Genomic DNA, 24,809 nt, shown 5'->3' with positions numbered 1-24,809 from the left:
TTGCTAGCGGAGTTGATAAACCCAAACTTACGTTACGAACAGCAACATCTCACCGCCGGTCGGACTGACTGCTAGTTTTGGGTAGGGCTGCACGATATGAGGAAAATATAATGTTGAATATCGCGAGAACGAAATGACTTGCAAAAAAATAAGCAGATATTAAAGTGTGCTCAGTTCTGCTGCTTTCAGTACTCAACAAATTGCTTGCGGAATTGAAACCAAATGAAAGGAAATCCTTTCCGTCATTCTTTTATTGAACAAATTTGAACATTGAGTTGAATATAAAAGGCACCACTAAAAAAAGAATAACAGTTGCATTTTAAAGTGCCGTTTTCTACTAATATTTTCTTTTAACAAACACAAAAGAAATCTCTGAGTGTCTTTCGCGATATGTCACAGCCTTGTGCGATGTGTTTATTGCGCCAGTTGATATCGCGATGACGATAAAAAAGTAGGTCTCCAAGTGTTGACGTATGAACGCATCAAACATTAGATGAACGAGTAGAGAGTATATCCAGTTGTTCCGCATCCCGTTTGCTCAGCGCCGTTAAATTGTATGGTGGGGTTTTCTACTCTGAAGTTATTGTAGCTGTTGCATTAATCCAGTCTTATTGACAATTACGTATGACAACCATTGGGATGTGGTCTATACAGTACTATATGCTAGCAGCTCTGTAAGGCTGTATATAGGCACAGCGGCACTTTGAACATCAACATTAGCAACATTAGCAGGTATACTGTTTACATGTTCACCATCTTAGCTTGTTAGCATGCTAACATTTGCAAATTAGCACTAAACCCAAAGTACAGCAGAGTACTGTCAAGATAATGGACTTCAGGGTCTGTGGAAAATGAAATGGCGCCGTGGAAGAAATCAACTTGATGAGATTGGAATAAGTTCAGAGTGATTAATCACTGTGTGTGTGTGTGTGTGTGTGTGTGTGTGTGTGTGTGTGTGTGTGCAATGGATCACATGTCTTAGCATGAGCTCTGCGGTGACAACTGTGACACACTAAAAGCACCTAGGGCAAGATTCACTCTGAATACAGCTTTCCATTCTCCTTTCCATCGTTGTATCTCTTCCTTCTAGTTGATTTGTTCCTTTTCATCTTTTCCTTTTTTTTTTCATTAGGGAGGATGGAGGCTACACTCTCCCTCAATGTGCTCACGTTTTCCCAGCTGCTCTGAAGATTGGGTTCAGATGGTCTGAAAGTCCTCCAGTCTAAAGTTCCCTGATCATCTCCAACCATCAGTCTATGCACATATATTTCAGACAAGCTTCCTGGGCAAAAAAAATCGGACCCAGATAGCTGCCTCCAAATCAGCAGGAGAGGCGTCAATGAGACTACACAAAGAAAAGTCTGAAATATTTATTAGTTAGGTGAAGGGGAGGCCTTCATCGCCAGCTTCACATCGTGCTTTAAACATTAGTTATATACTGCCAATGTGTCCAACCTTATATGTGTGCCTTAAGACCTGATAACACAACCTTAACCATACAGATGTGATGTTGAGTTAACAAGTGGTGTTAGGAACAGCGGTTTAAATAAGTCACAATATATTGTAAACATGGGGGATTCACACTAATAAGTGACAAAAGCAGGCAGTAACATTATCTTCTCCTTCAACAACAAGAGAGCACATTTCACTCAATAATGCAACCCAGGTTTGCAAGGCACACGTTTCAAACTCAAGGACCGTTGGCCAAATGCGGATCAAGCCCCCATTTCAATTTAGGCTCACAATAAATTTTGGCCCGCCTAATTTTTGTCACTTTTTACAACGTTTCTGATGCTTTATTCAACGTTTTTTATGCTTTTTTCAACATTTTTGATGCTTTTTTTCAACATTTTTGGCATTTCTTTTCAGCATTTTTGTTGACCAAACTGTAAGTGAGAAGACTATATGAGACATGCAGTAATACAATCAAAGATATTTGACTTTTTCAATGACATATCTGGCCCTTGATGTGATTCTCATTTTCCAGTGTGGCCCTTAGCGAAACTCCTGCTTTAAGGTAAGATAGATTCTTATTTTACAAAAGAAACGAGCTAGTATAGAAATAGAATTTCATCCTGAATTCCTTCTTCTACATCCTCTAACTTTTGTAAATTAAATATTGGTGATGTTTCACAATTCATCAATTTGCTGGGGAGTGGGATCCCTTTAGTGGAATCCCTTGACATGTCTAATAGTAGGCTAACTGTAGCATTGTCTCCAAATAATGTTAAAGTAGGTATTGCAATACTTTACTACCTTACTGAGCTGTATACAACCTAGGTAGTAATACACTGGTGTTTCACTTTGAATTCTTAGTGTTACTAAAGTCGACAGTGATGTCTTGAGATATTACCTTGGATAAAGTGATCTGAACACACCCTACTGTTCTGTGAAGGTTTGAAATTCTTCCGGTTGATTCAGGCTAACCACACATTTCTTCTAGCTTTCCTTACTTCTTTTGTAGCCTCTCCCTCGTTTTCTCTCACCACTGGAATTAGGTAAAAACGTAATTGCCTCGTTTTGCTATCACTGGACTTGTTGTGACAGCCAAAGATTACACAGGTAGAGACCATTTTCGCCATAAAATGACATATTTTTTGTTTAACTCGTGAAATACTATATATCTAGGGTGCGATTTGTGAAAAAAGCAGAGGGGGAGTGTTTTTTGATCATGCACAACAAAGCATGCAAAAAATGAAATCCCCCTTTCAATACCATGAATATAGAGCCACTCAGCCAGGCGTGCCAAAACACTTATTTATGAACTTCAATATCCAATGGAAAATAATGTCAAAATGAAATAACACAACGTGGTGTCAACATAAAACACAGCACTTTCAGGCCGGAGAGCGGAGTTCACAAAAAACAAAAAACTTTCACCCAGGAAACTTTTCTGGCTAAACTCCACTACCATGGCCCCTAAAAGGACCGTCATCTGGCGGTGCCTGTAGCTGGCTCACAGTCACCTGTTGGCGGCTAACCAGCTGCCGCTGGTAGCCGGCGTCCCGGAGCTCTGTAGCGGTTAAATACAACCGGCAGCTGCCGCTCAGAATTTATCGTTCTATCGCACTATACACGTTCACGTTACAGCGCTTTACTTAGTTTAAAATACTTCTCTTTTAGGTATACTGTATCATATATGGTCTATTGGTGAAGTAGCATTGATCACTTTGAGGGGGGGGGGGGGTGGCATTTTGTCCACTTCCCTCCCCCCTCCGGCAAATTGCACCCTGATTATATCTTTCATTAACCTATGCTGTTGTGCAGTTGCTGCATGGCGCATAGCGGACGGTGGCGCTTATCCATACGATATGGCAGACGGCATTCGTGTGACATCATCGATATACTACCTACAGAAACAAGTGCAAAAAAATGGAGCTATTTTGAAAGAAGCACTACAAGTAGGCTAAGTTTACACTGTCTCTGAGAGGTATCCAGGGTGCCGCTGTGATCCTAATTAACTACTCGGTTTATATTTGTGTTACATTTGGATGGAAACCTGACTTGGCAGCAGCAACAGCTGTAGCTACTTGTAACACTTGCTGCCAGGCTGCTGCAATGATGTTGCAATCCAAAGATGCTTCTTGAGTCAGATCCTGCAGTGCTAATGCAGGATGGGGGGGGGGGTTTACAATAACTATCAGTGCGTGAAGACGTAGGGTTTGGTCTTGGTCGACTAAGATTTCTTAAGTCAATTAGTCATTTTTTTTTATGCTTTTTCATGCTGAATGACTTATTTTGAAGAAACTTGTGAGCACATCTCTGGTAAAACACAAGATTTAAAGTGGTGCTTTTGCATGATTCTTTGTGGAGAAACTCAGTTTTACAGCTCTGTCAACAAATAGATTAGTCCACACACACACACACACACACACACACACACACACACACACACACACACCATGCATTTGGGCCCTTATAGCATCTTCCACTGTCTGTTGATAACGGTATCAGCCGGTATTTATCAGTATGGCAGCTACATGGCTTGACAGAATGGTCTATCCGCAGCTCTCTCTCTCTCTGGCGCCACTCTGCATTGCCCACACATTAGAGTGGGCTGTGGAAACGAAGCATTTTTGGATGTTGTAGTGCTACATTGCATACAGAAAATAAAACAAGTAGAAGAGCAGAGTCATATAGACCAGGGGAAGCAGAATAGAGATTCTACTCCTCACACAAACACATGCACACGCGCGAGCACGCACACACACACACACACACACACACACACACACACACACACACACACACACACACACACACACACACACACACACACGCTACGAAAGACAGTCAGGCAGATATTTTGTTACTCCAGATGGTGATGGTGAGCATACAGTAGCATTAATGGACAGCTACCTTTTAATAGAGGGCGAACGAGAGCAAGTGAAAGGAAGGGGTTGAACAGTGTGTTTATCTGCTTTAATGTAAGAGTAGAGAGAGAGTGTAGAACGGACATTTAACTGTTTACCGCGGCCATTTGACTAGTTAGTAGAAAATGGCGCTCAGCACTGTGGATTGACCATAGAAACCATAGAATGAGTTAGCCCGCTACAACGGTCACAGTTCTTTGAAATGTCACGGTCAAGACACAATGTGAGTCCCCTACATGATGTGAGTCGCGCATGTGCAGATCGGCCGCCATCTTTGACAGCTAGCTACAGCAACACCACTAAATACAGGATGTGTTTTAAGCCAAACCACGATCTTTTTTCTAAACTTAACTTGTCGTCTCGGTGCCTGAAGCTAACTGTTGTGGCCAAATGACACTGACTTTTTCTGGGCTAAACTCAACTACCACGGCCCCTGAAAGCACCGTTATCTGGCGGTGCCTGTACCGGGCTCACAGTCACCTATTTGCGGCTAAACACAACTACCAACTGCCGCTGATGCGAAGGAGTTCTGTAACCGGCGTCGCGGAGCTCTGTAGCGGGCTGAACACAACTACCAACTGCCCATTAAAAACTTAAAGGAAAATAATATATAAAAGCCTATATATATATATATATATATATATATATTTATTTATTGACCTTTTCACGTTTCCTATCACATCAGTCGATAACTATGTGGTCTGTCTCAGTGGCGTTATTATGGAACCCACGCAACTTCTAGGCAAGACCCGCCCTTCAATAGCATTCACACGCTACTTTTGGCCAGGCGTCCATGCTTATGCAAGGTAATGGAACCCGATTTGTTCAGGTCCTATCCCCTGACCAGTCAGCTATCCTAACCTTAACTACTCGAGGTCAATGCCTAACCCCAACCAATTGGGCTACGTGTCCAAGTGGTGTTGCCGTAGCTAGCTGTCAAAGATGGCAGTCGCTCTGCACATGCGCAGCTCACATCATGTAGGGACTCACATCGTGTATTAACAGTCACTGGTACCCACCAAAAAAATGGCCGGCGCTCTTACCATAAACTGTAATTTTAAATAATTATTTCATTAATTTTCCTGTATTTTTTAGAAACACAAAAAAATTACAAAAATGTACTGTGAATTTACATGTCTGCGGTAAAAGAGCAGGATTTCTTATTATTATTATTTTCCATAATTTTACAGTATTTCTTTGGCTCCCCTGCTGCCAGAATATAACCGTTTTTTACAGTGATGTTGATTTGAATGTGAATGTCTGTTCTATTCTCATTCTATTTCTATGGTTTCAAGTTTCCACATCACACTTACTGTACTGCAAGTTGCATAGTGGGCCGGTATTGGCTTGGCAATAAAAAGTCAGCTGAAGACAGCATTTTCAGTGTAAGGCGCTAACATTAGCTTAATTAGTGCACTAACTTCCAGCTGATTTCAGCTGGCAAAATCAGCAGTCATCCATTAGAAATGAGAAGAAATGAAAAGCTTGCTTTTGTCTACCTCTGTCTGAAATCATGGGCCCATTACTAAAATTACAAAGAATGTTAATCTGCCGCCATTCATCATTCAAAACTGCATATGTGCTGTGTGAGAAAGTAAAGCTTGACAGCCATAGCAACAGTAACTAAGGGGGCGGGGCTTAGTGAACAGTCAGTTCACAGTTATTCATCCACTGGTGTTTGGCAGAAATTTGTAGGGTTCAGTTTATTTCCTGTAATGTAGCAGAAAAAAGCATGTCATACTTATTATTATGTTTTAGTCCAACCTCTATATACTCTCACACATATTAAAGGCCTAAGGGTATGTCAGTGTAGGGCAACCAAACTGAGTCACAGGCCTGTTTTGAGTGGCCACTCACATAGCAAGAGCACCGGCATTCATTCACAAAGTCCCAAGGCGATGCTAAATGTATTCACTGTGGATGAAGGGCGGAACATTTCTAAAAGGTTCTCATGTAGTACAGTAAAACCTTGTCCACACCATGTTAGTTTAAGTTTAGGAGTTGAGTCTGAAAAAGTGCATCATTTCCTGTCTTTATTAGCTGCTCAAACATTCAAAAGCAGTAAGAATACACATAATGTTATGAATTCAGGGCATGAGTGGAAAAATCCTGCAAGGCGATGGAGAAGCACAGTCGCACTCTGCAGCAGCTGTTGAGGAGAGACACACACACACACACACACACGCACACCTTTGCACACTAACAAACACCTACACGTGCATACAGCTACTGTATTAGTTACTAATTACCAAATGACATGGCTCAGCTGTCTGTTTATTTTCTCTCTCATATCTTTGAGATTCAACTCTCATTTCTGCAGAGGATTTTGCCAGCATATTATTCTATATGTATGTGTGTGTGTGTGTGTGTGTGTGTGTGTGTGTGTGTGTGTGTGTGCGCGCACGTGCGTGTGTGCGTATATGTGTGTGTGCGTGCGTGCGTGTTAAAGAGCGTGACAACTTTTAAACTTAACAATCATAACACCAATAATGAAAATTCTAACAGAGTCTGCATCTCTCGGTGCCAGTCTGTGTGTGTGTGTGTGTGTGTGTGTGTGTGTATAAGCCAGTACAGTAGGTGGTTAATGCCACCTCTATAATCGGTTGATATAATGATTGAGCACGGGAGGTCCCACCCCGCTGCCCTTGTCATTTTGTGGGTGGTCTTTATATCCAGACTAAACCACTTACTCCCCTTCCCCTCTCATCCTGTTAATCTGCACTATGGCTACAATAGTATATAATACAATAGAATAGAATAGGTGTGATGGTATTCACCATTAATGGTCATATCACACTTCGTATAACACTTTATTTATTTCTGTCCCACCTTTGCTCCTCTCTCCTTATTAACAGCTCTTCCTTAACTGCATTTCCTTTCCTGTGTGTTCCTTTCTCTCTCCTTTGCAAACCGTCCTCCTTGTCAATGCATGATGTGAGTCCCATTTTCTGTCCTGTTCTGTCCTGTTCTCTCACGGTCCTGTCCTTTCCTTTTCTCTCATTTCCTTTCCTTTCCTTTTCTCTCACTTCCGGCCGTTTCCTGTCCTTTCCTTTTCTCTCATTTCCAGGCAGTTTCTTTCCTTTCCTTTCCTTACCTGTCCTTTTTACTCACTTCCTGTCCCTTTCTCTCACTTCCAGTCCTGTCCTTTCCTTTTCTCTCATTCCTTTTTCTTCCACGTGCTGTCCTATCTTTTTCCTTTCCTTTTGTGTCATTTCCTTTCTTTTAATTCCATGTGCTGTCCTATCTTTTCCTTTCTTTCTTTCAGTTCCTTTCCTGTGCTCTCTTGTCCTGTCCTTTCCTTCCTTAACTTTCCAGGCAAATCATCACTTTTCCTTTCCTTCCTCCATATCCACACGTTCCCCTTCCTCCCATCATCTCCTCACCTCTCCTGTGCTCTCCTAGTCTCCCTGAACTTGCCACTGACCCATGAAACTATGTGGATGTTATTTTTGGTGCAGCGCATTGTGCAGATGGGTAAAAGTGTGTGTGTGTGTGTGTGTGTGTGTGTGTGTGTGTGTGTGTGTGTGTGTGTGTACGTGTGTGCGTGTGTGTGTGAGTGAGTGTTATTTGTGGGAATAAAAGAGGTGGACATGACTGAATGTGTTCAGCTATCCCTTTGTTTCATCGCCCAGTTCTCCCTTTCCTCGTTTGCAGCCTTTCATCACCCCTCCTCCATCTGTCTCACTACAAGATGTCTCATCCTAGTTCTTTTTCTGCCCTTTCTCCCTCTTCTGCAACTGCTCTCACCATTCCCTTTTCCTCAAAGCAACAAATATCCATCCACCTCTCCCTCCCCGTCTCCCTCTCTCTCCCCATCTGTTCTGTAATTCAATCATGGAGGCAGTCAGCTCAGCAGAGAGGTGAGTGATGATGTTTTGGAGGAAAACGCAGCGAGCTCAGCGAGCCAATCCTGAACTTCTTTCATTTCGAAAGCTATTTTTAAGATACAACTCAATAATCAAAGAATCAATAATTACTTTTTTTTCCTCCCCTTCTCGCTTCTCTCTCTCTCGCTTCCTGCGTAAGTCTGTGTGGTGCACTTGATTGACTTGCCCCAGCACAGTTATTCATAAATAAAGCATTCCGTCAGATCTTACATGTGGGCTATCTGTCTATCTATGTGTCCGTGCTGCTGCTGCTGTCATTATGCTTCACGGAGAAAACACAGCATGCTGGAATTAAACCACCACAGCATACTTCATGATATCTTCAAGGCTCTCTGAGCTGATGCAACAGCAACACGCACATGTTCATCATGTCGTTTACACCAAATCTCATCTGAAGGGCCTAACATTTGTGTAAAGATTGCCACGATTGGACTGGAAGTCTAAATTTTTGCGAGAAATTTGCAAAAATGTAAGTCTCTGTGCCATGGTAGCTCTTGCACAATAATAATTGGATCGAATCAGAGCTTCCGATTCACAAGGCCCAGATTCGTTTGAATTCGATTCAATAGCCATTCGATTCGGGATGTTTTCAGTTGCAAAACCAATTTCGCTTGGATATGAAAGAGATTCTCAGAGAACTAATGCTGTAAATTGTACAAGGAACCCTCTAACCTGGTGCATAATTAAGACAATATTAATGCTGTCGTTAAGAACCGACCCCAAATAGAGACAAAAAAAGAAGTGCTTTCTTTAGTACAGAGGGTGTGGTGCAGAGACGGTGTACCTAAAGCCATACAGCTGTAAAAACGGTCATGCCAGCTGTTTTTCCCTCGCCAACATTTCACCTAACTTTGGAGCGTTATTTAGCATGACATTAATAGCCTACCTTAGATTGTCTAGCTTCATACGATACCAATATCTTCACTGTAGCTTTAAAAAGATCCATCTCTGGATTTTATGAATCGATATTGGATCATTCAAATGAAGATTGATTTGAATCAGAACATCAAACCCAGCCCTATGGTTTATATTGGATTATTAATTATGGATTATTTCTAAGTAAATGCATGGTCATTTGGTAACACTTTAATCGAAGCTAAAGCATGAAGTATTACAATTTGATTTATATTTCAGCAATTTCTAACAGCACTGCAGCACAAAAAGCTAGCGCCATGGGCACTAAGGTGCAAAAAGAATAATGTGCACTATGATATAAGTGCACCCTACAAAACAAAACAAGCTTCTTGCACAGCATGTTTCTCTCACTGAGGCATATAGTTACAGACAGAGCACAGTTGTGACAGTATGTGAAGCTTCCTCTCTGCCTGCCTGCCTGCTCCTTTGTGAAAGTGCACTGGTGTGGATGCAATCATCTGCTCTACTCCTCTGCCAGCCTCGCACATCAACACAGAAAGATGGGGTGGGTGGGGGAGAGGGAGTGAGAGAGGGCAAGAGAGAGGGCAAGAGAGAGAGAGAGAGAGAGAGGGAGAGGGTTAAGAGACAGGGGGTTGGTATCTAGAATGGTCGGTGGGCATTAGCATCTCTCTTGGCTTCAAAAGAAAGAAAAAGGAGGAGGCAGATAGGTGTTGTGCAGCGATGGAAGCATGTGTCAGACTCTCATGGCAGCAAACATCGTGCCGGACACACACACACACACACACACACATCATTTAATGACACACAATAAACAACCATCAATACAGATTACACCACCCACTTTGACACACAAACACTGAAATAGCCCATTGACAAACACAGACCTCAGGTCACACTCAAGGTCTGCTCCATGTAAACACACACACACACACACACACACACACACACACACACACACAACCTTGTCTAGTGCCATGTGCAGAGGGGGGTGCTGACTGACAGCAAACTGATGATAGCTTTCCAGATGGTGCCAGATGTGTCTGCATGTGTGTGTGTGTGTGTGTGTGTGTGTGTGTGTGTGTGTGTGTGTGTGTGTGTGATGCAGGTGTATCTGTACAGACTGTATGTCTGGCCTGAGTAGGAGTAAATTAGTTGCAGCAGGGCAGAGCCTTTTCCAGATCCACAAACACACACACACACACACACACACACACACACACACACACACACACACACACACACACACACACATCCGTCCTGTGAGCATTGTATTTAATGCTAGATGACAAACAGGTCTGTGTTAAGATCAGCCTTGGGTTACACTTCCCTGCTGTTTGTCTGGGACTCTCAACCCCACTCTGTCATTATTGCCTCGCTGCTGCTGCTCGATCGGCCCCATTTGTTTGTTTTTTTTCTGCTGAAAGAATGGCCCACAGCCCGCCTCATGTAATGTCAGTGTCCTGCAGACACGATCCCCCGAAAAACACTCAGCTTTTCAGGAACTGAGAAAAAAAATACGGTTTACTTAGCTTTTCATGTCCACAAATGAGATTTCACAAAGCGTGTTAACCAGTTTGTGCAGCACAAATCCGTTTCTGTGCTAGCGTCAGTGATACAATTGCAATGCAGTATAATTGCTGCAACTAGTGATTGTTGTCATAGTTCTGCCGATCGTTTTCTCGATTAATCGATTAGTTGTTTAAAAAAAATGTTGATCTGTTTTCTAAAGCCTGTCCTCAAATGTCTCGTGTCGTCCACAACTTAAAAGATATTCAGTTGACTGTCACAGGGGAGAGAAGAAACTAGAAAATATTCACATTTAACAAGCTGCAATCAGAGAATTTAGACTTCTTTTCTTTTCTTTACAGATAACATACTGAAAATGAAATACTTTTGACAACTAATCGAATAATCAATTAATCTTGGCAGCTCTAATACAAACGATGAAATTCAGTGTGATGCTGGAAAGGCAGGGCTTTGAAAGAGAGAGGGGGAGAGACCTTGAATGCTGTATAAACACCTTCAGTTAAGCGAGATGGTACTTCAAACCAGACAAAAGTGTAAGTTATAGAAGGGCGAACCTCAAGATGGAACCATAAAATGTTGTACTCGGCCAATGATGCGGTTTATGTGTTTATTTGGGAGTGATGGCAGCCATTAGATGCCAGATGAATGATTGATTGTCCAGCACGTCTGCCTGCATGCTGCTCGTTTAAATATGAGTATACAGAGAGTATAAAGCAGCAGGAATACCGGACGGAGGAATATAGTCACACTGCCATTACAGTAATATTACTTTTTATACTGCCATTAATACTACTACACTCAAACTCAGAGACTCTCTCTCTCTCCCTCTGAGATGTAGTGGAGTAGAAGTAAGTAGGAGAAAATGTAAATACTCAAAAGTAAAGTCAAAGTACCTTAAAATTGTACTGAAGTAAATGTACTATGTACATGTACTATAGGACGTTTAACATTGCTTCACGATTAATTTAAATAACACAGCGTTAATTTAAACTGGTTGTAATCTTTAGACATTTATATTGATTTATAACCGATTCACGATGCATCGTTAGATCCGTAATAGACTGTAATAAACAGAGGGCTTATAATAAGCAGCATGTCTCAGGCTATTGCCTCTTCCACCTGCAGAATCGGCTTTAAATTGCTTTAGCTGCCCTGTGTATGCACTGCAATCCACTGAGGATCGGCTCATATTCGGCGCACATCTGTGTTGCTGCTGTGAGCAACTGGCTGACGCCTGAAAAAAACTTGTTTGAGGGCTTACCTGTCCTCTGTATCTGATGTACTAAGCAGCGTTCTGAGAGGGGCTTCCAGCTGAAGTGCACTTCACTGCAGCCTAACGGCTATTTTGTGGTGTGTGATGTGCTCTTGTACATAATGTACTCCACTGAGTTCAACAGACACTACTGTATTTTGGGCACTAGCTGAATACGCTGGACCCTACCAACTCTTTTTTTTTCTTTTCATACTAAAGGGATGTCTGTATTTTGCACTAGACCGTCCATCTGCAGACTATCTTTAATCTAAGGGGTTTCCTGTATGTGCTCTGCTCCACTGTTGGCCGCCTGCAGTCATGCAGTGCCCCCCCTCTGCTTCCTACAAACTGTTTTAAAGCTATGTGCTGTACGCCACAGAGTCCTGCAGAGTGAGCTTTGCCATCTGTTTTATCATATTGCAGTGTAAAAGTTAGCTTTCTATAAAACAAGTCCAAAAATAACGCTTTCTATACGCCTTAATATATACTCCCTTCCCACATAATGTCACATCCAATAACCCGTTTCACCCAGAAATGTATTAAAGCAACACCAAAGCACTTTTCCACTTCGGTCCCCCTACAGGTTGGAAGCGGAATTTTCCATTGTAGTTTCTTATGTCTCATTGGAACTACAGATCCGCTACCCGATCTGGCAAACTCTGTTAGGAGTTGATGAACCAATGAAACGATTTTGGAAACATTATTTTAAGGTTCAAAAGAATCGTTGGTGTTGCTTTAAAGCAAGCGAGATTAAAGCATGAGCAGTGATTGACACGCAGTTAGACAGTTTTCTGTTGCACGACTAAAACAACTTACATGTTCCACCGAAAACAAGATCCTTCCTGAGGCTATTTTGCAGCGGCTCCGTGCGGAGCTTAGCGCCGCCCATGACGACTGTGATTGGTTTAAAGTGCTCATATTATGCTCATTTTCAGGTTCATAATAGGTTTACATGGTTGAATTTTCAAAAAACACTATCTTTTTGTCATACTGCACTTTGCTGCAGCTCCTCTTTTCACCACTGAGCTCTCCGTTTTAGCTACAGAGTGAGGCATCTCACTTCTGTTCCATCTCGTCGCACATGCACAGTAACTAGGTAAGGACAACTAGCCATTAAGAAGCAGAGCATGAGGGCGTGCCACGCTAGCAGCTAGGTGAGCATTATAACGTGTGTTACAAAGTGACGCATGTTTGTCACGGAAGTAAAGGCTGGACTACAATAGAGCTGTTTGGAGCAGATTGTCAACAGTGTTTTCTCTGGAAGACGGTAAGTCCCTTTGGGGGTGGACTTTGGGCTTTTTCACTTTGTAAACCTATAACATGCACACAAAAGATATGTAACACAATAAAGGAAAGGGAAAAAGCCAAAAAGCATAATATGAGCACTTTAAAGAAATGCCGAAAAACCAGAGCCGGAATGCTGTGTGGACTAGCCAGAGCAAAGCGAGATTATGGGTATATAAAGATTCAATTAAAAGGTCCCACACATGTGTCACAGAGGTCTAATTAGCCGGAATCATTGAAAACACCTGTGTAGGTGCACAGCCAGGGTCCTAATATGAGTGAATCAAAGAGGAGAAATGTCGGGCTTGATGTTGTTCAGTGTCAATGATTTTTGTCATAAAGTCATCACACGCAAGACAGCCACAGTTCTGGACCAATCTCTGTCATCGACACCGGCTCCTTTTATTCAGATGAGGCTCACCTGCTGTTTGGAGTCTGATGGTGTGTTCCATTTGAACAGGGAAGTTGAAATTCCCAGTAGGGAAAAATTTCAACTGGAATGCCCCCTAAAGTCGGATTTCCGACTCGGAAGAACCTCACCAACCCCGACCAAAGCCGAGCTCAAAATCTTACATGGCTGCTCCGTGCATCAACAGTAGTGAAAGCTGTAGTAATATACAGTTTATTAGCACTTCTGTCTGTCTTATTTTTGGCTCATTAAATGAGTCATTCACACAGTACTGCCCAACTATCTGTGGGCATGTTGCTATGCTGTTTGTGCGCATAAAATACAGCCTAATGTGTTGTTATCAACTGGTATTGCTAGCAATTGCTAACTGGGCTAGAGCTAAACCCCACTGTGAAATAACAGTTATTCCAACTTGTTGTAATCGCACGTGGTCTACTCGGGACGTCATTCTCAGCTCAGGCTTCTGACTCCCGAGGTAAATGGAACGCATCATGAATATCCAGTGTGAGCACCAGGTCAGATGCTGCAAACCTCCCTGCCTGGAACAGTTTCAGCTATTGGATAGTGAGGGGGATCTGTCTGGACTGAATTTTTTAACTGAATGACTCACTATTTCTAAGCTTAAATCTGCAGAAATTGTATACCATGCATTTGGGCCCTTATAGCATCTTCCCCTGTCTGTTGATAACGGTATCAGCCGGTATTTATTAGTATGGCAGCTACATGGCTTGACAGAATTGTCTATCCGCAGCTCTCTCTCTCTCTGGCGCCACTCTGCATTGCCCACACATTAGAGTGGGCTGTGGAAACGAAGCATTTTTGGATGTTGTAGTGCTACATTGCATACAGAAAATAAAACAAGTAGAAGAGCAGAGTCATATAGACCAGGGGAAGCAGAATAGAATAGAGATTCTACTCCTCACACACGCACACACAAGGTTTAACCAGCCATGTTAACTGGATCCCTGTATGTCTGTGTTTGTCATTGAAGGTGATGTTGAAGAACCTAACAATCACAAGGCCACCGGCAACATCACTCACTCCTGAGAGGGTCAAACGGATCCCTCATCCAAAAACACAGCAGGTCTCCCACCCTCATTCTCTCTCTTTCTCTCTCCCTTGCTGCAGTGCATTCAGACAGGGGTTTCAAGATGAGCTGTCAGTCTCCAATCACACCACTAATCGTCTCTGAAACACCCTGATGCATACAACCCCTCCTCGCTCTTTCACCCTTGCTCTCTCCATCTCACTCTCTCAATCACAAACACACACACACACACACACACACGCATACACATCATCCAGATATCATCATCATCAGTTAGGCCTAATAGTAGCAACAAACAGCCAGCAATGGTGTGTGAGAAATAGCCTTCTGACTATTGGTCTCACAAAAACATCAGAGGGGTAGGTTTTCAACAGAATACCAACGCTGTGTTATTATCTTTTTTTAGGTAGGCTTCCGCCTACAATAGAACAGAATAGAATGTCTTACTTGCTTTCCCTGGCCGGGGCCTTTGCAGCAGCTTCTGCACGGTGAGCAGGTCCTCGGTCTTCACCGCCTGCAGCAGTTCCTGGTCCTTCCCCATCTTCCGCTCTGAGCCGCTCTACTCCCGCAGCATCCTCCGAGACAGCGGCGCTTCAACCCCAGCCTCACCACGCGGAGGGTGCGTCTACAGCGGCCACGAACAGCCTCCCTCTTCCTCCCCCCTGGTCCCTGACTGGATGAGATCACCTAAAGCTCTGGCATATGATGGGGTGAGAGTGGGAAAGGATAGACTGGGGTGGGATGGAGGGATGCTCTCGGGTTCCCCCAGCTAAGGGCAGGCAGCGCCGCTGGATGTGGACGGGACCGGGGGCAACGGCGGCCGTTCTAGATTCCAGTATCAGCGCGCTGGCGTCGCGCGCGTGATATTTTGATGGTAGAGATGATTGGTTTCTCGTTTCCACGGTTTGCTCGCGCTCCTCATCTGTGATAACGTCGGGAGGCTGATTCGTCTCCCCTTGCAGCTGCGCTCCGAAACAACGATTAAATCCGAACGGGAGACAGCCTCGCCTCGCTGAAGGCAGGGGACGTCAAACGGACTGATGAAGCGAGTAGCCTCGCAGGCTCAGGAAGCTAGAGTAGCCTAAATGATTGTGCGTTTAAAAATCGGATGCGCGCGGTGTCCGTTTCTCCCGAGGTTGCCGCTCTCGTGCTCTGCGTCGTAAACACAATCCAGGGCTGATGCTGCTGCTGCTGCAGCCATCGCTCCGCGTGAACTCGGGCTCTGTATTTGGTAATGGTTTTCTCCGCGTGGGGGGCAGGGGTAGTGAGGGGTGGGGGGGGGGGCGTACACGCGCCCGCGCGCTCTACAGCTGGCCCAGCTCGTACCGCTAAGTGGCTCGTGCTGCAACTTGGGGGCGGACCAGGAGCGCGGTGCTCTCCCGCCTCCTTTTTTCATCTCTCTCTGGCTCTGTTTCTAATAGTCCTCTCTCTTTGCTTTACAGAGAAGCTGTGGAGATTTATTCAGCTGCCAAGGAAGGCACAGACAAAGTGAATAGCCTAATCAATGTGTTCAGCTCTCTTTTTCTTATTGGATAGTTGGCTAGATTAGCTTCACTGCATATAGCCTACCCTTTCCCCCAAGTGATGCAGAGTTAGAGATGTAATCCATTACAGTTATCTGAGAAAAGTGATTTCAAACGCACGGTCCTCTATCACATTTTATAAAGACACACCTGCCTCTGTGTAAAAAGCCTCCTGAGCAGGTGTGTAGAGAGGAATTCTAGCTCCCCTTTTTTGCTATGGCACTGCACAGGGCAGCAATGGTCTAGGCTACTGCAGCAATACTAGGCTACATCATATTACACAAAGCATAAATTGGAGCGTGTAGGAGGAAAACAAAGATAAAAGTCTATACAGCTACGTAAGGGTGTCCGCTTACTGCATAATGACAATGCCAACATGATGTTGTTAAGCAGGTAAAATGTTTACCATGTTCATCATCTAAGTTTAGTGTGCTAACATTTGCTAATAAGCACCAAATATTAGCATTACACGCTGCGCCAATGTGGACCTCGTTTGAAAGTGTAGTGAACGGTGTGTGGATGGATGAAAAGTTATATTTGTATAATGTAAACATTTTCTTTTGCCAACATTAGATATTTACACCGCTAAAAGACATAGGCCTATGGAGCATTACGAAAATTTGTTTTGTTACAGCGTTCGCAAACGTTAGTTGACGTTAGCTTATCCGTGTTGTTAGATCTCGCTAAAGTTTGTTCATGTGACAGGAACGGGTCTCGAACAAAGTTCATTTTTTCCTGATTTGTCCATCTTAAAAATGTAATTTGAGTGTCAGAATATTCAGGAGATTAGTGGCTTGTGAAGAATGGGTCCAATATTTACTGTGGTGACTATGGGGCGAAATAATCGGTCATAATCTGCGTTCACGTTCAGTCGCTAGCCGCTAGTCTCCTAAAGAGGCATGGCAGTGGAGAAACCCATGTGACACAGATAGAGGAAATTACTTTGAGTTGGGCCGTCTCAGTTCTAAACTGAAACTTTCACCTGATGATGGTGCTAGATGAAAAGCTAATAGATCACCAACGTTATTAAAATTAATTCCAAGGTGCACATGAATGTGTGTAAATTTCATGGCAATATTTATTTTACACAAAACCCCAAATGTCAACCTCATGGTGACATGGCTAAAGTAAAAGTCCGGGGAACCGTGTATATCTGTAGGCTACAAAATGTCTTGGCAATCCATCCAACAGTTGTATTTCAGAAGGGCCACAAATCTGTGAAAAACATGGCTACAAAGCCAATATAGTCAGTAGGTCAATTTAAATCTACCGGTCAATTTTCATTCCTACGCTCACCTATGGTCATGAAGGCTGGGTTATGACCGAAAGAACTAGATCGCGGTTACAAGTGGCTGAAATGAGTTTCCTCATAAGGTTGCTTGGCGTCTCCTTCAAAGATAGGGTGAGAAGCTCAGTCATCCGTGACGCAAAGAGCTGCTGCTTCTTTGCATCGAAAGAAGCCATTTGAGGTGGTTTGCGCATCTGGTAAGGATGCCCCCTGGGCGCCACGTCCAGCTGGGAGGTGGCCACGGGGAAGACCCAGGACTAGGTGGAGAGATTATGTCTCCACCCTGGCCTGGGAATGCCTCAGGATCCCCCAGTCACTGCTGGTTAATGTGGATCGGGAAAGGAAAGTTTGGGGGCCTCTACTGGAGCTGCTGCCCCCACGATCCGACCCCGGATAAGTGTGTGACGATGGATGGATGGATGGATGGAAGTATCCATCCATCCATCCATCTTCATCCGCTTATCCGGGTCGGGTCGCGTAGTAGCTCCAGCAGGGGACCCCAAACTTCCCTTTCCGGGCCACATTAACCAGCTCCGACTGGGGGATCCCCAGTGCTCCCAGGCCAGGTTAGAGATATAATCCCTCCACCTAGTCCTGGGTCTCCCCCGAGGCCTCCTCCCAGCTGACGTGCCTGGAAACACCTCCCTAGGGAGGCGCCAGGGGCATCTTACAGATGCCCGAACCACCTCAACTGGCTCCTTTCGACGCAAAGGAGCAGCGGCTCTACTCGAGCTCCCTCACGGATAACTGAGCTTCTCACCCTATCTCTAAGGGAGACGCCAGCTACCCTCCTGAGGAAACCCATTTCGGCCGCTTGTACCCTGGATCTTGTTCTCTCGGTCATGAGTATTTATGGACAGGCTATCGAGGCGTAGTCGGGGTGGAGAGGGGTTGCAGTTCGGTGGGCTGGGGATCTCATCGCTGCTTTTGCAGATGATGTGGTCCTGATGGCATCATCGGCCTGTGACCTTCAGCACTCACTGGATCGGTTCGCAGCCGAGTGTGAAGCGGCTGGGATGAGGATCAGCACCTCTAAATCGGAGGCCATGGTTCTCAGCAGGAAACCGATGGAGTGCCTTCTCCAGGTAGGGAATGAGTCCTTACCCCCAAGTGAAGGAGTTCAAGTACCTTGGGGTCTTGTTCGCGAGTGAGGGACAATGGAGCGGGAGATTGGTCGGAGAATCGGCACAGCAGGTGCGGTATTACATTCAATTTATCGCACCGTTAGACGAAAAGAGAGCTGAGCCAGAAGGCAAAGCTCTCGATCTACCGGTCAGTTTTTGTTCCTACCTCACCTATGGTCATGAAGGCTGGATGGAAGTAGGTCATTGTAAATATTCAATTAAAGGGGAGCTATTATATAGCATTTTCAGGTTCATTCTTGTATTTTGTGTTTCTACTCAAACTAAAGCTTTACTGTTCAAAAAACACTTTATCTTGCTCATACTGCCCATGGCTGCTGCGCCTGTATTCAGCCTCTGTATAACAATCTTTTGTAGCGCCTGTCTCTTTAAGCCCCCCTCCCGAAAAAGCCCAGTCTGCTCTGATTGGTCAGCTTTCTGTATCACCCATCGTTCCTGTTGTAGCTGGACTTTGTACAGTGAAAAACACCAATAATATAATAATAAACCTTATAAACCAAATATTACGCAACCAAACATGATTCAGCAGTAATGTGAATTACAGCCAAGATTACATATTTCCCTGCCGTTAGCATGCAGCTACTATAGTTAGCAATGGACAGTAAGAGAATATAGCGGTACTTTTTACCGTCAAAATATATATATATAAAATATATTATATATATATAAAATATATTATATTATATGCTATAGTTAGCAATGGACAGTAAGAGAATATAGCGGTACTTTTTACTGTCAATATATATATATATATATATATATATATATATAGTATATATATACTATATATATATATATATATATAGTATATAAATATATATAGCATATATATATATATATATATATATATATATATATATATATATATATATATATATATATATATATTTTACACCAAATACTACCCAACCGGATATATTTCAGCAGTAATGTGACCTGAAATCGGCAAGAAATTAACAACATTGGTAGCAAAGATTACAGCTTCTCTGGCGTTAGCATGTAGCTACAGTACTTGTGGCAATGAACAGCTGCAGTAACATTAGCCTAGAAAAAACGCGTTCAGTAGCCTGCCTGGAGCAGATGACCAATCATAGCAACCCAGCTCCGAGTTACGTGAAACGGGGCCGAGAGTAGAAAAACCCGATCTGAACAGGGATTTCTCTGAAATATGTTTACCTCATTATTTGAAGCTTTGGCTACCCTGGCCATCCAGAGTTCTCGCGAGAGCACAATTTGAATTTGCTCAGCGAGTCACTCTGGCATTGAGAAACGATGCTCATTAACCATGCCCTTGTAGCCGAGCTGCACCAATCACATCGGTGTATCTGATATAGGCGGGCCAGAGACGAGCTAAACAGATGACAACAGTTTAATCTACCAGTTAGCTCCGCTGGTAGCTAAACTTATGGGGCTCTGGATACGTCCCCCCGTGTATTGTTGTGATTGGTGGTAGTGTTATCCAATTGCGCGCAGTGAGATTTTCAAATGCACGCTTGCTGCATGAAAATACGGAAAAGCTTAACAGGGTCCCATTAACACTAATCGACATTGTTGATTAAACAGAAGCCTACACTTTTTATTTACAATTGGTTTAACTTGATCAGTGATCCCTTCGCTCTTTGTCAAAAACCATCATCAGGTCAACATTTTGATTTGTCCAGTACTTTGGTTTGTGACCAAATAGGGCCTAACATTCCCATCAGCCTTTCATTCCCATGAAAAAAACGTGATTATCTATGTAAGTGGCATAGAAGTGGATATCTTAAATCCTCCTGTATATCACACTGCTTTGAAACGTTCCTGTATGCTGACTGATGGGATTCAGGCACTCCCATCAGTCAGGGCCTTCATCAAATGGTAATATTCTAGCATCATTTATGTCACCTGTCATCACAATGCCACTCAAGCTTAGCCACACATTTTAATTTTCTGTATGTTTCTGTAATTACTGTATTTAAAGGAATAGTTCTACATTTTGGGAAATACGTTTATTTCCGTTCTTGCTGAGAGTTAGATGTGAGGATCAATACCACTCTCATGGCTATATGGTAAATATAAAGCTACCCACTGGCAGCAGGTTATCTTAGCTTTAGCACAAAGACTTCACCCTGTTACCAGTCTTTATGCTACGCTAACTGTCTCCTGGCTGTAGCTTCATATTCACTGTAGCCAAAGATAGGGGGAGTGGTATCAATCTTCTCATCTAACTCTCAGCAAGAAAGCAAATGAGAGAATTTCCCAATAATGTCAAACTTATCCTTCAGATTCCATTTTTAGATAACATATCAAAGTACACTAAGTTTTTATATTTGTAATATTTGATGCATTTTTAGGAATCCAGTCTCTTCACAAACCTGTATATCCTACATACAGTTGAAACCAGATATTTACATACACTTCAGAAAAAAACACAAAAACTTTTATTTCTTTACTGTCATACATTAAATCAGTGTGAGTAAACGTTTTCTGTTTTAGATCAATACATATTAACATATTTTTTGCATTTGTTAAATGTCAGAATCGAGCGAGGGAGAATTTCTACGTATTTTATTTATCACTTTCATCAAAGTCAGAAGTATACATACACTAAGTTTATTGTGTCTTTAAACAAAAAGAAAACTCCAGATGATTCCATTCTGAGCTTAAGAAGCTTCTGATAGGTTAATTGATTCCATTTGAGTTAATTGGTGGCACACCTGTGGATGCATAGAAAGGCACACCTCAAACACAGAGCCTCTTTCTTTGACATCATGGGAAAATCAAGAGAAATCAACCAAAACATCAGGAAAAGAATTGTGGACCTCCACAAGTGTGGCTCATCCTTAGGTGCAATTTCCAGATGCCTGAAGGTCCCACTTTCATCTGTTCAGACAATAATACGCAAGTATAAAAAACATGGGAATGTACAACCATCATACCGCTCAGGAAGGAGACGGATTCTGAGTCCCAGAGAGGAACGTTTTTTGGTGCGAAATGTGCGAATCAATCCCAGGACAACAGCAAAAGACCTTGTGAAGATGCTAGCTGAAATTGGTAAGACAGTGTCATTATCCACAGTAAAACGAGTCCTGTACCACCATGAGCTGAAAGGTTACTTTGGGAGAAGAAAGCCATTACTTCAAAACCACCATAAAAAAAAGCCAGACTACAGTTTGCAACTGCACATGGGGACAAAAATCTTAATTTCTGGAGACATGTCCTGTGGTCTGACGAAACAAAAATTGAACTGTTCGGCCATAATGAAAAAGGGCAAAGCTTTGAAGCCTCAGAACACCATCCCAACTGTGAAGTATGGGGGTGGTAATATAATGTTGTGGGGCTGCTTTGCTGCAGAAGGGACTGGTGCACTTCACAAAATAGATGGGATCATGAGAAAAGAAAATGTTGGATGGAAAATGGATATATTGAAGCAACATCTGAAGACATCAGTAACAAGTTAAAGCTTGGGCGCAAATGGGTCTTCCAAATGGACAATGACCCCAAGTATACCTCCAAATTAGTTACAAAGTGGCTTAAGGACAACAAAGTCAAGGTATTGGAGTGGCCATCACAAATCCCTGATCTCAATCCCATAGAACATTTGTGGGCGGCACTGAAAAGGCGAGTGCGAGCAAGAAGGCCTACAAACCTGACCCAGTTACACCAGTTCTGTCAAGAGGAGTGGGCCAAAATTCCAGCAAACTATTGTAGAAAGCTTGTGGAAGGATACCCAAAACGTTTGGCCCAAGTGAAACAGTTTCGGGGCAATTCTACCAAATACTAAGGAAGTGTATGTATACTTCTGACTTTGATGAAAGTGATAAAACAAAAATACATAAAAATTCTCCCTCGCTCGATTCTGACATTTAACAAATGCAAAAAATATGTTAATATGTATTGATTGAAAAAGTTTACTCTGATTTAATGTATGACAGTAAAGAAATACAAGTTTTTGTGGGGTTTTTTTCTGAAGTGTATGTAAATATCTGGTTTCAACTGTATAGAACCTACAGTGAATGCACATATGCTGTGGTCATGAAGACAATTGGAGAAAGCAGAGCACATATCAGTGATTTTGACCCTGACTTCTAACTGCAACAACAAACTTGTCTTCTTTCTCTGTCCAACCTCCTCCAGATTTTTAACTCCACTCTCCTCTCCAGTGTGTGTGTGTGTGTGTGTGTGGGCAGTGCCTGGATGCTGCTCTCTGCCTCCTCCACATATTCAGTGAGTTATGTAAGAATACTGAAGAGTAGCCCATGAGCATATTTATAAATCTGTCTCTGTTAATGCAAAAGCTGCTCACTTTCCCCACACTATGATGTATAAATGCTCATAATTTTAGAGTTTACATGCAACACTCATACCTCCCTCTCCATCTTTCTGTGTGTCTTTTTTTCTGGCATTTATGGTTAGACAGGAACAGTTGGTTTGAGACACGATTTTATATTATGTCCAAAGGAGGAAACTGTAGATTCATGAGCTACTTACTGTAGCCATATTTATCACACCCAAAGGGAGACCTGTTCTCTTTCTGTCTATCGGTGTATGTTTATTGTGTGGTATGGGAAGTGAAATTCCTTACCAGTATGGTACTTTCTCTGGGTTCTAAGAGAAATTGGTGCATGTAAGCTTTGCACACATGAAAACAAGACAGGGGACTGTTTTAAGATAAAGCAAACACTACAACCTGCAATGCTTTAAAGGACAAGGACAACTTTGATCTTTGGAAGCAGATATAAGAAGAAGCAGCAGAGATGAAGTGCTTAGATGCATATTTAATAGACAGTATGTAGTGGCACAATTTCATAATATTTCAGTAAACATTTTGCCCATTGAATGTAACATTCTCATACCTAAATGAGATGTATCGATATGTCTCTTTCCATTTGAATCCAGAAGCATATCTTTCTGACTGCATGGTGGTTAATGGATTGGAATAGCTGTTTAGTGTGTGGTTAAAGGGAATAGTATAGTAATGCTTATCAGGCTAACACTACACATGAAACCACACCAGAGTCACTTCATTTAACAAGAACTGAAATAGGGCTGTTGTGTGAAGGATTCAGACAATCAAACACTGCCCTCAAGTGGCCTGTCACAAAGCACGCACCTCCTGGGAAGGCTTTCAGTGTTTAGCCTTGTTATTGGAACTACTGAGGCACCGAGAGAATGAGCAATGATAAGTAAAAAAAAATTGTCTTTTTGTGCCCATTTTAAGATAAACCATTGGCTGGAATATGCATCTACTATTGCATATAGTTCTACCAAGTTGTAGGTAAGTACATTATCACAGTCAGCACATCATCTTAAAAATGTAATAAGAAAAGAAGAAAAAAAACATCTAATGAACAAAACACTTTGTTGCATAGCACTGCTTTCTTTGTTTTATTTTGGTGCCTTTTCTTATGAAATGAAACATCAGAAGGTTCAGAATATTCGGAAATTGGGCAAACTAGCAAATCTCCATGTAACAGTGGATTTAGTTGGTAATTTGAAATTAGATGTAATGACTGAACTCTGATAAGGAACACACAAAACTTTGAGAAATAGTGTTTGCATTATAAAATTACCATAGTGAGGGTCTTGGACCCACTTGGACCCAGTGGTGGAATGTAACTAAGTACATTTACTCAAGTACTGTACTTAAGTACAATTTTAAAGTACTTCTACTCCACTACATTTCAGAGAGAAATATTGTACTTTTTCATTTGACAGCTTTAGTTAGTTACTTTACAAATTAAGATTTTTGCACACAAAACACGTAGTTTATAAAATATGATGTTTTATTATAAGTTAAACTACTCAACAATATATAGGCCTACAAGTCCAGCTGAAATGATTAGAGCATTAAACACTTAGTTGATTGACAGCACTGTTTTCATCGTTTCCAGTTTCTAAAATGTGAGGATTTGTCTGCATTGAGTACTTTTACTTTTAATATTTTAAGTACGTTTTCCTGATTATAATTAAATATTTTTACTTAAGTAACATTTTCAATGCAGGACAGACTATTTTAACAGTGTGATATTAGTACTGTTACTTCAGTAAAGGATCTGAATACTTCTTCCACCACTACTTGGACCTCACTGAAAACCGTACTGGCGATAATGAATTACTTTTCTGTGAAAAAGTGTATCATTTACGGGTTTAAAAAGAGCATTTGAATGCATCTTACAATCTGCCTTTTTCCATTTCCTAGCATGTGATTGGTCGAGCTG

General features: G+C 42.4%; 1 protein-coding gene across 1 annotated transcript in view; it reads right to left on the bottom strand.

The window, feature by feature from the left end:
- Positions 1 to 15,886, bottom strand: part of LOC144530517 (caskin-1-like) — a 140,411-nt gene extending 124,525 nt beyond the window's left edge. Inside the window, 1 exon segment of the mRNA XM_078270115.1 lies at positions 15,104 to 15,886. Within this exon segment, the coding sequence (XP_078126241.1) occupies positions 15,104 to 15,197 (94 nt within the window). The 5' untranslated portion in view covers positions 15,198 to 15,886.
- Positions 15,887 to 24,809: the final 8,923 nt, after the last annotated feature.

Source organism: Sander vitreus, chromosome 15 (genome assembly GCF_031162955.1).
Source record: "Sander vitreus isolate 19-12246 chromosome 15, sanVit1, whole genome shotgun sequence".
Lineage (NCBI taxonomy): Eukaryota > Metazoa > Chordata > Actinopteri > Perciformes > Percidae > Sander > Sander vitreus.
Note: the sequence above shows the minus strand (reverse complement) of the source record. Positions and strands in the feature narration are given on the sequence as shown.